General features: G+C 55.1%; 1 protein-coding gene across 3 annotated transcripts; it reads right to left on the bottom strand.

Annotated features, from left to right (window-relative positions):
• Nucleotides 1–4,076: 4,076 nt before the first annotated feature.
• Nucleotides 4,077–16,675, bottom strand: GUCD1 (guanylyl cyclase domain containing 1). 3 transcript variants are annotated; one of them, XM_028094161.2, is made up of 6 exons: nt 16,489–16,675; nt 11,705–11,789; nt 10,713–10,878; nt 9,456–9,547; nt 7,361–7,602; nt 4,077–4,717 (listed from the first exon to the last, which is right to left on the bottom strand). In XM_028094161.2, exons 1-6 carry the CDS (start codon nt 16,529–16,531, stop codon nt 4,587–4,589), a joined length of 759 nt encoding a protein of 252 aa, XP_027949962.1. In that variant the 5' UTR covers nt 16,532–16,675; the 3' UTR covers nt 4,077–4,586. The 3 variants fall into 3 exon arrangements, with proteins under 3 accessions (XP_027949962.1, XP_027949964.1, XP_027949963.1); XM_028094163.2 differs by having other exon boundaries at nt 4,628–6,654; XM_028094162.2 differs by having other exon boundaries at nt 4,628–6,657; nt 16,489–16,618.
• Nucleotides 16,676–16,934: the final 259 nt, after the last annotated feature.

Here is a 16,934-nt window from a genome sequence, read left to right as displayed (position 1 = left end):
TTTGTTCGGAAGGGCCAACAAGGGCATTTTTATAAAATGTGCTAGAGCTGTTATTTTCCCAACTTCATCCTCCATGGGCCGCCATAGTGGGTCTCGGCAAACAATATACTCACCCAAGTGGCCATTGTTCTTATGACTTACGGCCAGGTCAGTCCAACAAGAGAATCCAAGCGGCTGAACTAAAATCAAGTTTGAAGCCCTAGGCCTCCTTTTAGCTGGGCTGTCACTTGATTTTTTTTTTTTAAGTTATTTATTTATTTGAGAGAGAGAATGAGTGAGAGCATGAGCAGAGGGAGGAGCAAAGGAAGAGGGAAAGAGAGAGAGAATCTTAAGTAGTCTATGCCCAGCGGAGAGCCCCAAGTGGGGCTCGATCTCACAACCCTGAGATCATAACCTGAGCCAAAATCAAGAGTTGAACGCTTAATGGACTGAGCCACCCAGACGCCGCTGGGCTGTCACTATAGAACATGTGGCAACCAGGCTGGCCTGGAGTTGCTCTTAGGAAAAAAAGAAGCAACATGCCCAGGAATCATCAAGTCTGAATCCCCAAATCCAAACTGCTGTATGAGAGAGTGTGGACCAAGAAGGAGTGAAAGAGGCCGACTTAGAAACCTTTTTAAGTTGATTCTTGAGGAGGCATTCCGGGGAGGGGGGGCCCACTTCTCATTATCAGCTACCTTCATCAGCATTGCAAACCCAATTGAAGGTAGTAAGAGGTGTGCATCTCTGTAACTGTTGTTTGAAAGGGGTCACATCCATCTCCCCACCCAGGATGAGACTTACTACTAGTTGTTACAATGGGGCAGACAGAAACTGACCACCAGATAGTGCAGGATGCCTCCTGCACACAGGGAGTTAGCAACAACCAGTGCACCATCCAGGTAGAGAACCGCATTATCTTGCAGATTCTCCAAGTCCCAGTCCCCGGAAGAGCCAGGGACACTTGCACGTGCAATGGGTTGTGTTACAGGAGAGGAACCCTGAGTTTAAGGAGCCCAAATCTTTTATAATGGGCAATATATCTGCCTGTCTGTGGCCCTAAAGGGAGATACTTCATGTCTTCCAAGGCTACTTGCTATACAAACATTCCTGAGAAGTTAGTTCAGAATGCATAGCCAGTGTCTCTGCTCTTGAGACGGGCAGAAATGTAGCCACTAGTGGGCGGGGCGGGGGGGGGGCTTCAACCTCCCACTCATCCTCATAAGAGAGAGTGTCTGCTGAATTCTGCTTAACACCGTAGGTTCAAATGCAACCTTCCCCTGAATGGTGACCTCTGATTCTGAAAAGTACAAGAAAGCCACTAAAACAGGCATCATTAAAAATCTGCCACTGACCATTCACATACTTTATCAAGCATCTACTAGGTGTCAAGGGCTGGGGGCTACAGTAGTGGAGACAGGTAGACAGGATGATGTGGCTGAGGGGTGCAGAAAAAGGTACTCCTTTAAAAGGGGTGACATTGAGCAGAGCCTTGAGGAAAGAAAGGACGTTGGTGAGTGAGAGGTATAGAGAGCAGGCCAACTTGGCTGCCTCATGGGTCTGTTGTGAGCTGTGCACATCCAACCCTTGTAAATCAAGGGGCCCCAAACAGCTTGGGGAGACTGGCTCACCAGATCCCTCGGTGCTGGGGGAAACCCAGGGGCTGGAGGCAGATCCTCAGGAAGCAGTATTCAGGATGCGTGTCGGCACAGGCAGCCAGGGAGAGACACAGAGGAGGGAGACGGGTGGGGGAAGAGGGCTGGAGAGGATGGAGAAGTCACTGGAGAGGCCACTACACTGGGCCCATGGGACCAGCAGCACAGCATTTTGTGTCCATTTTCTGGCACTGAGGTTTTCCCATGAACACTTAAGTCCATGCTGGTCCCATCACTTGGCCCCTGGGACCAGCAGCACAGCAGGATGATGTCTCGGTATCTTCCTGGTTTTCTCAATTCTGTTCTGACTCTGGAGGGTGGGGGCAAGTCTGTGGTGTGTGTTCTTGGATAATGTAGCTCGAGACAAGTCAGCAAGGAGAGCAGGAGCTCTGCTCTTCCAGAGTACTGGGGCCACACGCCAGGCTTTCTACCTGGAGGCAGAACCCCAGGGGCCTGTGGCAGCCCATCTCTAGCTCCAGAACTCAGAGTTCATTTCCTGGCTCTTCTGGCATTGGCTCGCCCCTACAGGGCCACCAGGGTTACTTTGGACTATGGTCTGGGCTGAAGGTTGGGAAAGTAGCACTGGTGGGTTGGGGTCCAGCTCTGTCTGTAGCTGAGTGATGACCTTGGGCTAGTTGCTCCCCTCTCTGGGCTGCACTCTCCCCCTTGGACTAGACCAATGGTTACCCAAGTGCTAGCATATTTCACAGAGTAACAGTGTTACCCAAGAACAGCTGTGGCTAAGGAATTTGGGGAAACCCTAAATGAAGGGAGTCCCCTTGCTGCAGGATTATAGAGAGCCTTTTCTGCACTTCTTAAATCCCGCGGAGGGGACTGTAGCATGCAGTATTTGCCAAACTGACCTGACCAGGGCACCCCATTATACAGAGCTTCTCACCATTGGTATTCTGAAGGGCCCGTCTCAGGATGTGCTAGCCGAGACGTCTCCAGGGGTGTTCCTAGCTCTAAGATTAAAAAAACGTAACCACCAGATGTCCAGTGATCCTTGCCTCCTGGTATGTCCTGTGTAAATCCCCGGTATATGCTGGACTTACTGATGCACATCTATCTAAATAAGAGTATTGCAGAAATGACAGGATGTCACTTCTGAGATTAACTTATTAAAAAGCTGTGGCTTCCATACTGGGTGCTTCTTTTCTCCTTCCCTCTCTCTCTCTCTCAATCTCTCTCCCTCCCTTCCTCCCTCTGACTCGCTCCCTCCATGTCTTTACCACCTGCTCTAACATGAGGACACCCAGGCAGCCTATGGCCAGCAGCCCCGTCAGTGAGCTTGGAAGCAGACGCTCCAGTACGTCAAACCCTGAGGTGACTGCAGCCCTGGCCAACAGCTTGAGAGACCCCGGGCCAAAGGCACCCGTTCAGCTGTACCCAGCTCTGCCTTCTGGCCTGGCCCCTTGGCTCCCAGTGGGGCCTCTCCCAGGAATCCTTAGCCTGTCCTCCGCTATCCTCACCCTGCGTGCTCTGGGCAGCCAACTCTACCCAGTACTCGCTACCTCATCTACATTTGGCCCCCCATTTCAACACCTCCCTCATCTTCATTTTTCTCCTGTAATTATATTCAACGGCCACTCAGAAGCCCCAAACCGATCTTTCCCATGCCTGCCCCAACGATGATATGCTCATTCAGAATGGGGCAGGGCAAGTGTTGTTGGTTAGGCATGTAGACAGAACCCCAGCTATGCTCCCTGGCATACTCTAGCAGGGCACCCCGGCCTCAGCTGGCCAACGCCCTGATTGAAGGTATGTCTGCAGGGCCACTCACCAGTTTGGAGAAGCGTCCAAGATCTCAGTCGCAACTCCTAATATATCCCCACCATGAGGGGCTTGGGGAGGGGCAGAACAGCAGTCAGTCAGGACGAGAATAGAGGCCAGAGACTGGGACCCTACCCAAGAAGCCAGTTCTGGCTCTGTCAGCTCCCTGTGGGACGTGGGGCAGGTCTGAGGCTGCCGGGTAAGGTAGGATTTCCAAACACTTCCTTTTTTCAGAAATAGAATTCTTATCAAATGTAACACTAGAAGAGCCCAATAGCTAGCAAATAAGGGGAGCTGCTGATTGGGGGTGGAAGGTACAGGGAGGCTGGGGTCCTGCCCGCAGGGCTCCCCACTCTATTGCCTCCTGTGGGCCCCACTGTCCCTCTTATTTGATTCCACATCACCCCAGACCTTCCTCCTGCCCAAGGCTGTGTGCGCTCCATGCCCTCTTCAAGAACCGCGATCAAGCTCAGCTCTGAGGCCCTTCCATCTCCAGCAGTGCCTACCTAAGCCCTGCACAAGCATCAGGAGGGAGGCAGAACTGAAAAGCAGTAAACAGGATTCTAGTCCCAGCTTAAACCTGGCATGGCAGGTCAAGGATTCGCATGTGCTCAAGCTGAGAGTTTGGGAGGGAAACAAGAATTCACAAAGGTGGGCCAGGGGCTGCCATTGATTTTGCAGTGAGAATAATGTTTATTGAGAATGGCTCATTAAAGACAAAATTATATATATATATATATATATACACACACACCCCATATATATATATATATATATATATGTAGAAAATCTCTGCAATGCAAAAGATCCCTTTTGTCCCTGTGCGGCTGGAGTGAATAAAACCAAGTGTCCAGTGTGGCTTTGCTGGGCCCCCAGCATGTGGACAGGGGTCATGGGTGCCACGTGCTATGGGCAGAAGTTCCTGAAGTCTGGGCTTTCTCCAGCCTTGTGTTCAGGACGTGTGCAAGAATGCCTTTACATTTGCTTTCCACCCCCATGACCCCCCCAGGCAGATGGCACCGTCTCAGGCACAGGTAGCTTTCTTGTTAATCTTCCAGATGGGTGACCTCCAACTTGTGGCTTGCCCAGGGACTGACTGTTTCTACATGCCGTGTGATGGACTGAGGTGCTGTGACCGCTCTGTGGAGGCTGCTCCCTGTCATCCAAAGCTTCACTTCCTCATTGCTTTCCTTTTTCCTTGATGCGTCTATTCTCACCACAGTTTGAGCCAGATCCTTCCTGAGGGTGCCCAAACCCCACAGCTGCCACACGTGGTATTCTTGGGCGTGAAACTGGAGCTCCCTGGGGATCTTGGGCCACCCAACATTAAGGCAAAAGAGAGAAGACCAGTCTGAAGACACCGCTAGTCCCTGAAACCAGGGTGGCTAACCTGGCAGCTAACCAGCTAACAGTGCCTCCCTCTGGGCCGAAGGCTGCATCTGGTGTTGAGGAGCAATACGGCTGGATGGTCTGACAGCCCTCGTAAGCAGAGCCCACCTCTGCCCCTCAGAGCAGCCATGGTGGGGAGGTGTCAGCCGGCTGGTGGGAACAGACGCTGGGCATGGTTTGCAGTCCAGAGGGTAGCAGCTACCACCGTGACATGCCTTGGGCAACAGACCAAGACACAGGGGTACAGGGGCAGTGTGGCTGCTGGGACAGCCCTGCTCCTTTGCCAGGGACAGCTCATGAGGGGTGGGTGTCCTTGGCCCCTTTGGGAATGATCCAGTTCCCTTAGCTTTTAGGTGCAGACCTGGGTTCGAGACCCAACCCCACCACTGTCCTGGACAAACTGCCCCCAGACTGATGGCCAGTTTTTGTCTGTAAGGTGAGGGGCCCTGGCTCTCAGCCCGCCAGCCCTGAGTCCCTTTCTCTTTGGAAGAGAACTTGGGCTGGCTTATCTGCTCTGTGAAGAGAGGTGTCAGTGGTTCCAAAGTACCTGCAATCTCACTATTATTGTCTTACTTGAGGGTGACTCTCACTCCCCACAAGTGAAAAACTTAAATCGCAAACAAAACAAACAAACAAAAACAACCCCCTACCCCCACCAAGAAAGAAGGAAACAGCTCTAGTCCATGCTACGTGCAGTGCTATGTGACCCTGGGCAGGTACCACCCTTCTCTGTCAGGACAGAAGAGACCCAATATTCTGTGCAAAAGGTCTTGGCATGAGGATTAGGGTGGGTGGGAGGCCACAGGCTGTCTCCCACCATTGCCTCAGGAGTGCAGGCCCCAGCACCCCAGCACCCAGGCCTGTGAGGCCTGGGGCCCCCCACACCCAGAGAATGGGCCCCACCGTCGGGGCTTAGGCTAGTGTTAGGAAGGCTCAGAGGTCGGGGGGACCTGTGGGACCCAGGTGACCGCGCCTGGCCCTCCAGGTCAGGCATTCTTGGAGTACACTCAGCACTGCTAGCTACCAAGAGCCGGGGCTCTGTCTACTCCCAAGGGCCCTCCAATCTACAGTGCTATAGTACCTGCAGGCTGGGGGCGGGGGGAGGGCTCAGCATCCTTTCGGCCTGAGGCCCAGCCCTCCCCAGGGCCCGGAGGCCTTGCAACCAGCCACAGGAACTTGGGTCCACTGGGAGGTGGAAGGGAGTGGCGGCATCCACCAAAGGGCACAGGGAGGTCTATAGCACTTCTGGGGGGGGGGGGGAGGGCAGTTCCCAGCAAGGCCTGGAGTAGTCTACAGCCCTGGGGGCCGGGGTTGGCTACATGGTCTCCAAACACATGGACACCATCCTGACGAGTGGCATCTCCAGGGCTCAACCCCCAGGTCTGTGGGGAGACGAGCTCAGGCTTCTCCCCTGCCCTGGGTCTGGTTCACAGGCAACAAGGGCACCCAGAGGGCTGGAAGTCCTCTGGGCATGGTTCAAGTCAGGCTTGGGGTCCTAGGGGAGGCTTTACTCAGATGCTCTGGGGATGCCTCCAGCAACCAGCAGGTGCGTAGGCTAAGTGGCATGACGACACGCATGACGCTGGCAGACAAAGCACGCATGCCTCAGGCTCTAAGAATTCCCTGGGGCTTTGTCACACGGTCAAGGCTGCAGTTCCGCATCCAAGCCCCAGCAGCTCGGGGCCTGGGCCAAGGCCTCCTGAGTTGGGCTAGCCGGGCTAGGGTGGGACAGGGTGTGAGGGCCTGGGCACACCAGGCTCCCGCTGTCAGCTGTCCAAGTAGACAAAGAGGATGTCCTCATCTGTGCCATAACTGGTTCTGGCTTCCTCGAAGTTACTGATGCTGGTGCTGCACATTCCTGCTGGGGGCAGGAAGGGCAGAGTGGGGTCAGAGGGTGGGGGAGTATACCTGCCTCACTGACACTCGGGGGAACTGGGGGAGGGTCTGGCCATGTCCCACCTGCCTGGCCACCCTCTGCCACTCGTCTTCCACCCACAGGAAGCTTTCCTTGCCTACTTTAGCCTTCATGAACTCATTCTCTGACCCCCGCCCCCCCGCAGTTTAGCAGATGGAGGTGAGGCCCAGAGGAGAAGAAACATGCTTAAGGACACATGGGGTAAGTCTGCTAGAGTCGGGGCAGTCCTTCCCAGTCCCCAGGGTGGTGGGGAGCCCTTGCTGCATCTGGAGCAGGAGCTGGGACTGGGCGGACTTTCCTTTCTGATGAGTGTGCTTGCTGGCTGTCCTGGGAAGGCTGCAGTGAGGGAGCTGGGCGGGGAGGAAACTGCAGAATAAGAGTGAGGTGGGGCCCCGGGCAGTGGTGTAGGGCTGGTGGTGTGGGAGGGACAGATGGCCGAACCTGGTATTAGGTCAGGTGTCAGGTGTGTGGCTAGTCTATGCATGGCCAGAGGAGTGGCACAGATGACAGGAGCCCAGGAGGAGCCGAGGCTTTGGGGAAAGGCAGCGAGGGAAGTCTTGGCCACCGGGCCGAATGAGGAGGTGTCACGGGGCCTGGACGGTGAATGCAGCCTGCCCCACCCACTGTCCCCAGCCAGCCCAGCACTCACGGTCAGCGTAGGCTGGATTGTTGTAGAAGATGCAGCCAGTGGCCCGGTTGTAGCCACGTAGCACGATGAAGTGGCCTTGGTAGTCGGGGGTGCGGCAGAAGCAGCGGTGGCCACTGGGGGCGAAGCAGCAGTACTTGACGGGACTGGAACAGAGGTCGCAGTGCAGTACCCCAGAGTTCACCAGCACAATGGCCACGTGGCCCTGGGCCAGGTGCTCCTGGATGTCCTGCACACTCACTGTGCTGTGGGCAGGAGGAGGGTCAGCTGGTGCCACTGGGCCCCATTCCCCAATCTCTCAAGTGGACCCCTGCCTGGATCACAAAGCTTGGGGCCGCGGCTCATCTGCCCTCCCTCCTGAGCTCCTTGCAGGTGGGAACATCCTGCTTTGTCACTGTGGCCTGGGCTCAGCCCAGGATTAAGCATGGGACCAGTGCCTGGGGGCAGAAGGGCTCTGAGTATGCCCAAGGACAAGCTGGCCCTGTCAGGTCCTTCCAGGGGTGGCAGGAAGTTGGCTCTAGAGGGGCCCCTGTCACGGGCCACTGAAGCAGCACATGGGACCCCACCTCCCAGCCTGGCTGGTGAATTTTTCTTTCTTTTTTTGCTGAGCACCTTCCTTGGTCATTTACCCTAAATCACATGCGGTTTATGCTGGAAGCTGTCAGTCCAATTTAATCCCCCAAATCTGAGCCAAGCGTGGCTTCGTCAGTTTCAAAACCACATGCTTCTCTGAAAAGACTAGTTTTCTTTTTTTTCTCAAAGGCTCCCAAGGCAGAAGCGGTTGTCCGGGAAGGGGCGGGTCAGCAGTGCTTCCAGGGGATCCCTAGTTCTGCAGAGTCAGCTGTTCCCTAAGGCAGACTCTTAGGCACGGCCCCATTCAATGCCCCCACAGAAAGCAGCAAACTAAGATTTCTTCAAACTAAGAATCCAGAACGGGCGAGGGGCTGTGAGGTAGTGGGCCCCTAAGTGAGGGGCCTCCTTCCTCCACAGTCTCGTCAGGAGCGACGGCATTGGCACACCGTGGCCGGGCCCAACTCCAGCCCATGGCCAAGTCATGTGGCCGTCTGGTTTGGTTGCCTCAGCCCAGGGAAACATGCCATTTTTCCACTTGGTCTTTGAAATGATATAGCTGTCTGAGTTCCCAATGGTATGTACGAGCATGGGATTTCAACTACAGGGGAAAAGCGGGGGATGGGCCGGAAGGAAAAGCGCCATGCTCCGTGGAATAACGGGGTGCAGAGTGCCAGGTTTGGATCACAGCATGGCCAAGGTGCCGGCGGTGACTTTGGGCCCCCTCACACTATTTTCCCATGGGACAGCACCAGCTCCCACTCAACAAGACAGCACGGGGCACGCGCCACTAAACGAACATTGGGTGCCTTTCCTCCCAACATGTGCTCGTGCGGTGGACAGATGCGTGGAGACTTTTCCTGTTTTCCTAACTACCTATCGTGTGGTAACATGATGTTAACAGTGAAAACAGAAGTCATTCAAGAACAGGGAGACCTGAGCAGAGTGGTCTAGGGTAGCCCAGTGGGGATCTAAGCTAATGCACCTGAGCCTGGAGAAGAAAGTCTAATATTAGCATTGGGGCAAGTTACTCCCAAGGATCTGCCCGAATCCTGCCCTCACGTATAGATGAGAATGGGGGAGACCCACATAAGGTCACAGCAGCCTGTGGGGAGATCTGAGGGCCACGCCTACACCCTCCATCACTTTGCCAGCATGTTCCTTAGGCTGTCACCCCTTCATTAAGGGTTCCTATGTTCTGTCTCAAGCTACCACTCTGTGAGCAGCCTGAGGGCTGGCTGGAGTCTGTCTTGCTCACCTGTCCCTCCAGGGCCGGCTTGCCATCCATCCTAGGCCACAGTTTTGTGTACAGCAGGTCATGTAGTCCCACTTGTCTCCATTTTATGGATAGAAACAGTAAGGCTCAGGAGGGCAAGTCCATGCCCTTGGCCACCTGGGTAGGACACTCCAGTTCTGCCTGACTGCCAGAGTTCTTAGCCAGCCTTTCCTGTATGCCATCCTGAGGCCCCTCCCTGACAGCAAGCATGTGGGTGAGCAGGCACACAAGCAAGAGTGAGGGGAGGCTCACCATTTCTCCACGAGCACCTTGCAGGCCTTGGCTTGTGCGAACAGCTGGTTCACCCGGGTCTCCTCTGTGTCAAAGTGCTTCCTGTAGAAGGACTGAAGACAGGAGGGCAGGTTGGAGGGGCTGCCTGTCCTGGCTGCCCTCGCCCCTTCTGGATGAAGTACAGGGCACATGATGGAGTCAAAGAGGGGAAGAGCCCAGTCTGCTAGGGGAGATGGCAAATGTAGCATGCCTGGGCAGAATGCTGTGTGTGTCTTGAACCAGCAGGGTGGCTGGCCGGAGTGCATGGGACTACACAGAGGCATGAAGAGGATGCTCAGGAGATGGGTAGGCAGCTGAGCTCAGCTCCCCTGGCAAGGCTAGTCATCCCTGGGCTTGTGTACCCTGTGGGCATGAGCAGGAGTCTGTGGTAAATGAGCAAAGGGGGAGGCTGAGCCCACTCAGATGCTCCTCCACTGTTTGGCTTAGCAAGGTGAGGTCCAGGGAACATACTTCATTTGGTGTAGGAGACTGAAGGGGGTTAGAGCCCCTGTGGGGGAAGCAGGAGAAACCCTGTTCTTGGGCTCTTTTCTCTGCCTTGCAGCTACAGTGATCAAGCCAGATCCATTAGCCCTCCTCCCCTGGCCTGGAAGGGTCAAAGGAAAGTTAGGTTGACTGGCCCTGGCCACCATGTGACAACCCTCTTGCCAACGAGGCCAGCAGAGACTCTACTCTGCCAAGTTTTGGAGCCTGGGCCAACATGTGCCTCTGTAGCAGGCAAGACCGGCTGTAACTACATGGGTCGGTGGCGGGGTGGGGGTGTGCACTAGTATAATGATGAGGCTATCTTTTTCTTTTCCAAAAAGAAAAAAAAATAGGAAAGACGGTATTTCAGTTTCTCTTCCAGAATACCAATTATCCAGCTTGGAGCCATCTGTCCCTGTGACAAGGAAGAAAATGGGCAAGTGGTGGCAGCGTAAGGTCAGAGTGACATGCTCTGAGGCTCTGGGCCCTGAGCGACAGGAGGGAAGGATGCAGGAAGGCAGCCTGAGATGCTCCTCTGCACATCATCAAGTGCTCTTGAAGGTAGGCAACAGGAGTCTCACTGCTCAGAAGCTTTGAGCAGGCTGGACCCCAAGGTCACCTAGTCTGGCTGGATCGAAATCCTACCCATAGAGTCTGGTCTCTGCACACCTGTGCGTCCACTCGTGTGTCCAGGCCTTGACCATACCCCCTTTCAATTACCGGACCTAGGTGAAGGCCTGATGGCTGGCTGCCCACCTGGTTCTTGTAGCCCTTGTCGACACCCAGGGTCTGAGTGCAGAAGCGGTGCCTCACGCCAAAGTGGCGCATCAGGTAGGCCAGGTCAATGGTCCAGATGCTCCTGGTTAGCCGCAGCTCCTGCAGGGCACTCTCAAACTCACCGTCGTCCAGCGGGCCCAGGTACCTGTGGGCAGATGGGCTGCTGAGGTTGGCTTGCTTACGTGGGGAAGCTGGCTGGGGCCACCCTCCTCCCAGGGGCCCACCAGCCACTATCAGGGCTCCCACTCCCCAAAGGTTCCAGCCTTTGTCATGAAATCCTGTATCTTGCCTACTTCTTGGGCACGACCTGAGGCTGCCTGGGGTACCATGTTGGCCCCAGAGTCAAGGATTCTGCTTCTTGAATCTCTTGAAGGTTATGTAACTTTGGGTAAGTTGCCAACCTCTCAGGCCTCACCAGCTTCATCTCTAGGATGAGATGCTTGGACCACATCAGTGGTTTTCTAAGTTTTAGGCACAGAACCCTTTTGTTGAACACGATCTTGCCTGGAATTCCAGGATATAAAACAGGTAAGGGACAGGTTGCTCTGGGGTTCCTGGCAGCTACCTGAAAAGTCTCCTACAAGGAGATGACTATGGTGCTCTGTGGTCTGACGGTCAAGGTTCCTGTGATACTCACACAGCCTTAGTTCAACAGTTGGCTCCCTAGTGACACAGTCTTGCAGGAGCCTGAAGTTGGAACGTCCCGTGTCCCAGTGATGGGGTCACTCTATGGACCAGGCCCAGGTACCTGGGACTTCCCTGGCTATCCCCAGAACCGCTACCTAGAAGGCCTCGTCCACCCTTTGCTTGCTTTTGCAGATGGGACCAAGCCTGGATGGAAGCTGGGCCTCCTGTAAGCCCCACCCAAGAAAAGCCATATGGATGATCAATCCCACCCAGGACTCTCCCTGTTTCTCCCTCCAGCCAGAGCAGATGGTGTGGATGGGGAGGGCCTGGGCCTGCCCACTCACCGCAGCACCATCTTGGAGCAGGCCAGGCCACAGTCCCAGTGGTAGAGCTGCTGGATAATGGGCACAGGCAGCTGCACAAAGTCTCCTGCGTGGAAACACAGGGAGGTCACAGACTCTTGACATTATGCCTGTCACTGCCACCCCCACTGAGGCCACCGTCATTGGCTCTGTCCAGATCCTGTAGGGGCTGTTCAGGGGCTGGAAACAGCCTTTCAGGTGCCCCAACCTATTCTCCTTACAATAGCAGTAATCTCCCCAAAACACTAGTCAGAGTAGGTCAGCCCTATACAAAATCCTCCAATGGGTTGGTTCCTATATCTTAGGACAATGCCTTCATGGCTGCTGCCCCAGCACCCTCTGCCCTCTCACCTCCCCTCGTCCTCACTGGGCCGACCTCTAGGCAGAACCTTCACCTGCTGTGATCCCTTATGCCTCAGGGCCTTTGCACACCTCTTCCCCCTGCCTGAACTCTGGCCTCCCAGGTGCCTGACCTAACTCCTGCCTTTGGATGTCACTTCTCCATCATGCCTAGCCCCCAACTACATGCACTCCCAGCCTTACAGGCCTCTCTTTCAGAACACTCTTTTTGGTGGGACCTCCAAGGAGGCTAGCACACAGGGCAGACACATGGGAGATGCTCAGCAGATATTCATGCCTGAATTCATGAGGCCCCTGAAGGTTTGCCCGACTCCAAAGCCCCCAGGGCCACCAAAATATGAAGTCCACAGTTAGATGGAAGGGAGACTGTCATGTAATCTGTGTATATGCAATGCTACCCTAGGTGATCTCTCAGTCTGTTCTTGCCAAACGTGTGGAGGAGTAGAAAGGGCCCAACCTCGGCATTTTAGCTCCAGCTCTGTCACAGCCTGGCTGTGGGCTGAGCAACCGACTTCCTCTTGCTGGACTGAGTCTGGCTATCTCTAAAGTGGGGGACTTTGGTCTGATTCAGTCATTCAATCAACAAATATTTCCCAAGAGCCTAGTACCTGGCATGTGAACCAGAGATGTGGTGGTAAGTGACACAAACAGATTCCTGTCCTGGAAGGGTAAGAGAAAAACAGAGGGCTAGGCTGGGGAAATGGTGGGGGTGTGCCTTAGAGAGTGAGAGTCAGGGAACACAAGACAGAGGGGAACAGCACGCTAAGGGAGGACCAGCTGGAATGTGGCCTACTGGAACCTCCTACTCTGGGAGCCCATGAATCTGGACAAAGTTCAGAGTCTGAAGAAATGGGAGGGACGTCCCTTCAGCAATCATCACCCACTGCTCATTCATGACACTCCTTCAGCATGTGAAAACGCAGCCCACGTTGTTTGCTCATCTCGGGGGGTCTCTGGGGTCTCTCTTGAACCCACAATTTGCCTGTGCAGAGTGCCCCAGAAGCCGACTTGCCATGCCAGCCCTGGCTCCCACTGCAGGGAGCAACCAGAAGGGCCCTGATGTCTGTCCTGGCCTTTCAACCTCCTGGCCCTGTCTGGGCAGTGTCTTGCCTGGAATGAGTCCCAAGCTCCTACTCTCCTATGTCTAAACCCTCCCCAGCCTTCAAGGCCTGGCTCAGATGCTACCACTTCTGGTGCCTTCTCTGATCCTAGGCTGGCCACACCCTTTCCCTCATCTGCACTCTGCTAGGCCAGAGTTCATGCTTTGGTTCACAGGAGAGGACCCTTGCATTGAGTTTGTCTGTGTCCTGCTGAGCTGTTGTACATTCTCAGGATGCAGGGACCTGTGACTGCTCCTTCACTGCCTTATACTGGCCTTCCCCCCTCCATTCCCCACCTCCAAGGGCATGAAACAGGGCCTATGGATGGCAGGATGGCATGAGTGAGTATAGGCCACCTGCTGGCTGAGTCACTTGAGGAGAGGCACTTGGCCTCTCTGTGCCTGCTTCTTCCTCTATGAAATGGACCGCCACAGATGCCAGCCTGCAGAGTGCTATAAGCATCCAGGGCAGGAGCATGTTGCAGGTGCTGACATGAACCCTGCGCTCCATCTAGAGGGCCCTGGCGCCCTGAGCCCAACTGGGCTGAGGCTTTGTTCCCTCCTTCCCCTGACCCCAGATGCCTCTAAAAGGAACCCAGGCCATCATTCGAGGCCTTCCCACATTTGCCTCTTCCTACTGTCTTGGATTCAGTTCTGAGGGCTCTGTCCAGCCTGACTTCTGCTTAGCCTCTGTCCTAAATTCCACCCCCAGCTCCTCTCCCATCTGTACATAGTAGCCAGAGGGATCCCAGTCCCAGTCTCCCATTGTTCTTGGAATAAAGTTGTCACTCCACACCATGGCCTGCAGGGCCCTGCCCACCCCAGGCCCCACCACCCTCACCTTGGCCCTTACATCTCACTCACTCAGTTCCAGTTACTGCGGGAAACCCATCAGGCTTCACTGTACAGCTGCATGTACAGCCGCCTCTGTCTGGAACTTTTTTCCCTTGCAGATCTCAAGGCTGCCCCTTTTTGTCATTCAGGTCCCAGTCATCACTGGATGTTCCTCCTCTGAGAGGCTATTTTCTGACTATGCCTTTGCGGGGAGAGGGTCCCCCCTTCCCAGCATCCTGTTTGTTTCTTTCACAAAGTACTTGGCAAAATTAATGAGAAAAAGAAAAAATAAAATAGAGCTACTCTGTCTCCCCACAAGACTGTAAACTTCCTGAAGACAGAGAATTTGCTAATCTTGGTCACTGTTATTCCCAATGCCTAGTATTTGATGCTTAGCAGTAACTCAACAAACATTTGTTAGAAGAAATGAACCTTTTTTTTTTAAGAAATAAAATTATTAAGCACTCAGTGTGTGCTATGGTTTGGGGACACTAAAGATGACTAAGTCCCAAGTCCTGCCCTCCACATTCATATTCTAAAATAATTCCCCCCGATGGGCTGAGTGGAGAGAGAGCTCTATGCAAGGTACTACTCTCTCATGATGGAATGCCTCCCTTTTCAAGAATCCTTCACTGTGGCCATAAACTGTCTTTCTGTTTCTCTCTACACAGGCTATTTACTCCCCAGTCTTTGCTCTTGCAGATCCCTTAGTCTGGAATGTTGTCTCCCATCTCTGAACAGCCAAATGCTCTGGTCTCTTTCCCTCTCTGAGCCCTTCAATATGAGTATTTGAGGGGATCGTGCCTGCCTTCCCCACCGGACAGACAGAATATCTCAGTGGCAGGCAGGGACAGGGCTGCGTGTGCCTTGCCCCAGCCCTTGGACCAGAGCAGGCAATCAGACATGCTTGATGAATGGAAGGTGTTTTTCCAAAAAGGCCTTATCCCTTGAGATGCCCAGGCCTACTTGTCACAACAATGCCCCAACCCCTCCCCCAATTTCCCCCACTCCGGCTTCCAGACTACAGCCCCTCTGTTCACGGCTCCCTCCTTACTCTGCAGCCTGGGCTCTGGCACCAGCTAGCTGGGTCATCTTAATGGCCAGGCTTTGTCTCTGTCTGTGCCTTTCCCTATTTCCAGGTGTAAATGTGGCACAGGACAGCAGCTCCCTAGGGTCTTTGTGAACTCCACTGCCCCTCCTCTTCTTGCCCTGATCCTAGAACCCCTTGGTTTCCAGGCCCTGCAAGGCTAAATACTCCCACGTGGCCATCCCCAGTCTTGGCATGGGCAGGTCAGCTCACAGGGATCCAGAGATACTCCTGTGGGGGGCTGATAAGGGGAGGGAGGGCCTTCCAAGCCCAGAACTACTGCCAGATGTTGATGCCTGGAGCCAAGGGACTGTCCCACCTAAAAGTAGGGTCTGCCTGTAAGGCCCTGGCCTGGCTTCAGTTGGCAGCTGTTGTCCAAGAAGGCAAGCCCTGTATACTTAACTCTATCCGCTCATGTGCAAAAGTGCAAGTAAGAATGGTAACCTACTTTACAAAAGGGTCCTTATGAGGATTAATGAGGCATTGCATGTAAACAACTTAGCACAGTGTCCACTCATGGAAAGCTCCCTATGACTGTGAGCCATTACTTCACTGGGACTCAGGAAAGGCAAATGTCTGGTCCAAGATCACAGAGTTAGGTAAGTGGAAGAGTAGGGATGCAAATGCCAGGATAGCATCAGACCCTATGCCCTGCTGCATTCACAAGAGACCACTCCCTGGGTGTCACACCAAGGTCCCTGATGTCTTAGGGTGGGGTCCCACATGCTCTTGACCTCTCCCATGAGTTGGCACCTCACTTTAGAGTTTACTAGCACTTTCTCTTTCTCATCAACCGCGAGAGCAGGAATCATTCCTTTCCCCCTCCCCCACTCAGAGAGGCAAACTGAGGCCCACAGGCACTGAATGTCAGTCTCGGTTTCTGCCCCAAAGGAACTCAGGCCACCTGGGGGCAGAAGGAACCCGAGGGTCAAGAACCACAGCAAGACAAACCGCTAAGTCTGGGAGGCCAGGGTAAGGGGCACATCCATTGCTCTATGCTCTCAGCCAGTTCCCTGCCCTTCTAGGCCTCAGTTCCCCCATAGTTCCCCGGAGGGGACGCGGGATTTCCTAAGGCGCTCCAGCAGGACTTTTCCCTTCTGGGCAAGGTGCCGCCCTTGCACCGCAACCAGGACCCTCCCACCATGACCGCTTTCAAGAACTGACTGGAGTCCCAGCCCTTGGAGTATCAGGAAATCCCAAGGGACCCGGGCTGGGGGTTGAGCGGGCAAGGCGGGAGTGTACACCTGGCCAGGTATCGCTCAAAGCTCTACAGCCCGGCCCGTGGCGGCGGTGGACCCAAGGTCGCGCGGCTGGACCCTGCCCGCGCTAGGGCGGGGTCCCCCTCGTTGCCCCCGGCGAAGGCTGGGCCCTCGGGGAGACACTGACCCGGCTCGAGCGGCGGCCCCGCTGCCTCCGCCTCCGTCCTCATGACCCGGGCCACGCGGGGCGCCCATGGCCCCGGCCCCGTGCCGGCTGCAGCTTCGGCTTCGACTGGGGCGGGAGCGGGGCTGGTGCGTGTCAGGTTCCTCCTCCGCCGCCGCCGCCACCGCCACCGCCACCGCGGTGGGGAGGAGGGAAGGCGGCGGCAGGGCCGCCCCAAGCCCCGCCCCGCCCCTTCCAGCCTTCGGCTCGGGGCCCCGCCCCTTCTTTAAACCCCACCCCTTCGCTGGGGCTCAAAGAAGCCCCTCCCTTTCTTTTCCCCTGACTTCTATTCCTAGGGGCCCCCAGCCTCCGGATCTAAACGGGTCCTGGCCATTGGCAGTCCCGGCTTCTGGTAGCCCCGCCCCTTCCCCCCCCAACTCCTCGCGCAGACACGCAGGCCCTTTCACGCC

This window comes from Eumetopias jubatus, unplaced genomic scaffold, assembly GCF_037043125.1.
Source record: "Eumetopias jubatus isolate StellerSeaLion01/CBP00866 unplaced genomic scaffold, mEumJub1_p1.0 scaffold_16, whole genome shotgun sequence".
Lineage (NCBI taxonomy): Eukaryota > Metazoa > Chordata > Mammalia > Carnivora > Otariidae > Eumetopias > Eumetopias jubatus.
The sequence above is the reverse complement of the archived record's forward strand: the minus strand, read 5'-3'. Positions and strand labels throughout refer to the sequence as shown.

What these genes read in the sequence shown, in the direction of transcription:
- GUCD1 (XM_028094161.2), bottom strand. Translation starts at nt 16,531, where the DNA reads ATGAGGACGGAGGCGGAGGCAGCGGGGCCGCCGCTCGAGCCGG. An exon ending in TGCTCCAAGATGGTGCTGCG is followed by an intron (nt 10,879 to 11,704) that starts GTGAGTGGGCAG and finishes ATCTGCCCACAG; the next exon opens with GTACCTGGGCCCGCTGGACG. An exon ending in ACAAGGGCTACAAGAACCAG is followed by an intron (nt 9,548 to 10,712) that starts GTGGGCAGCCAG and finishes TCCTGTCTTCAG; the next exon opens with TCCTTCTACAGGAAGCACTT.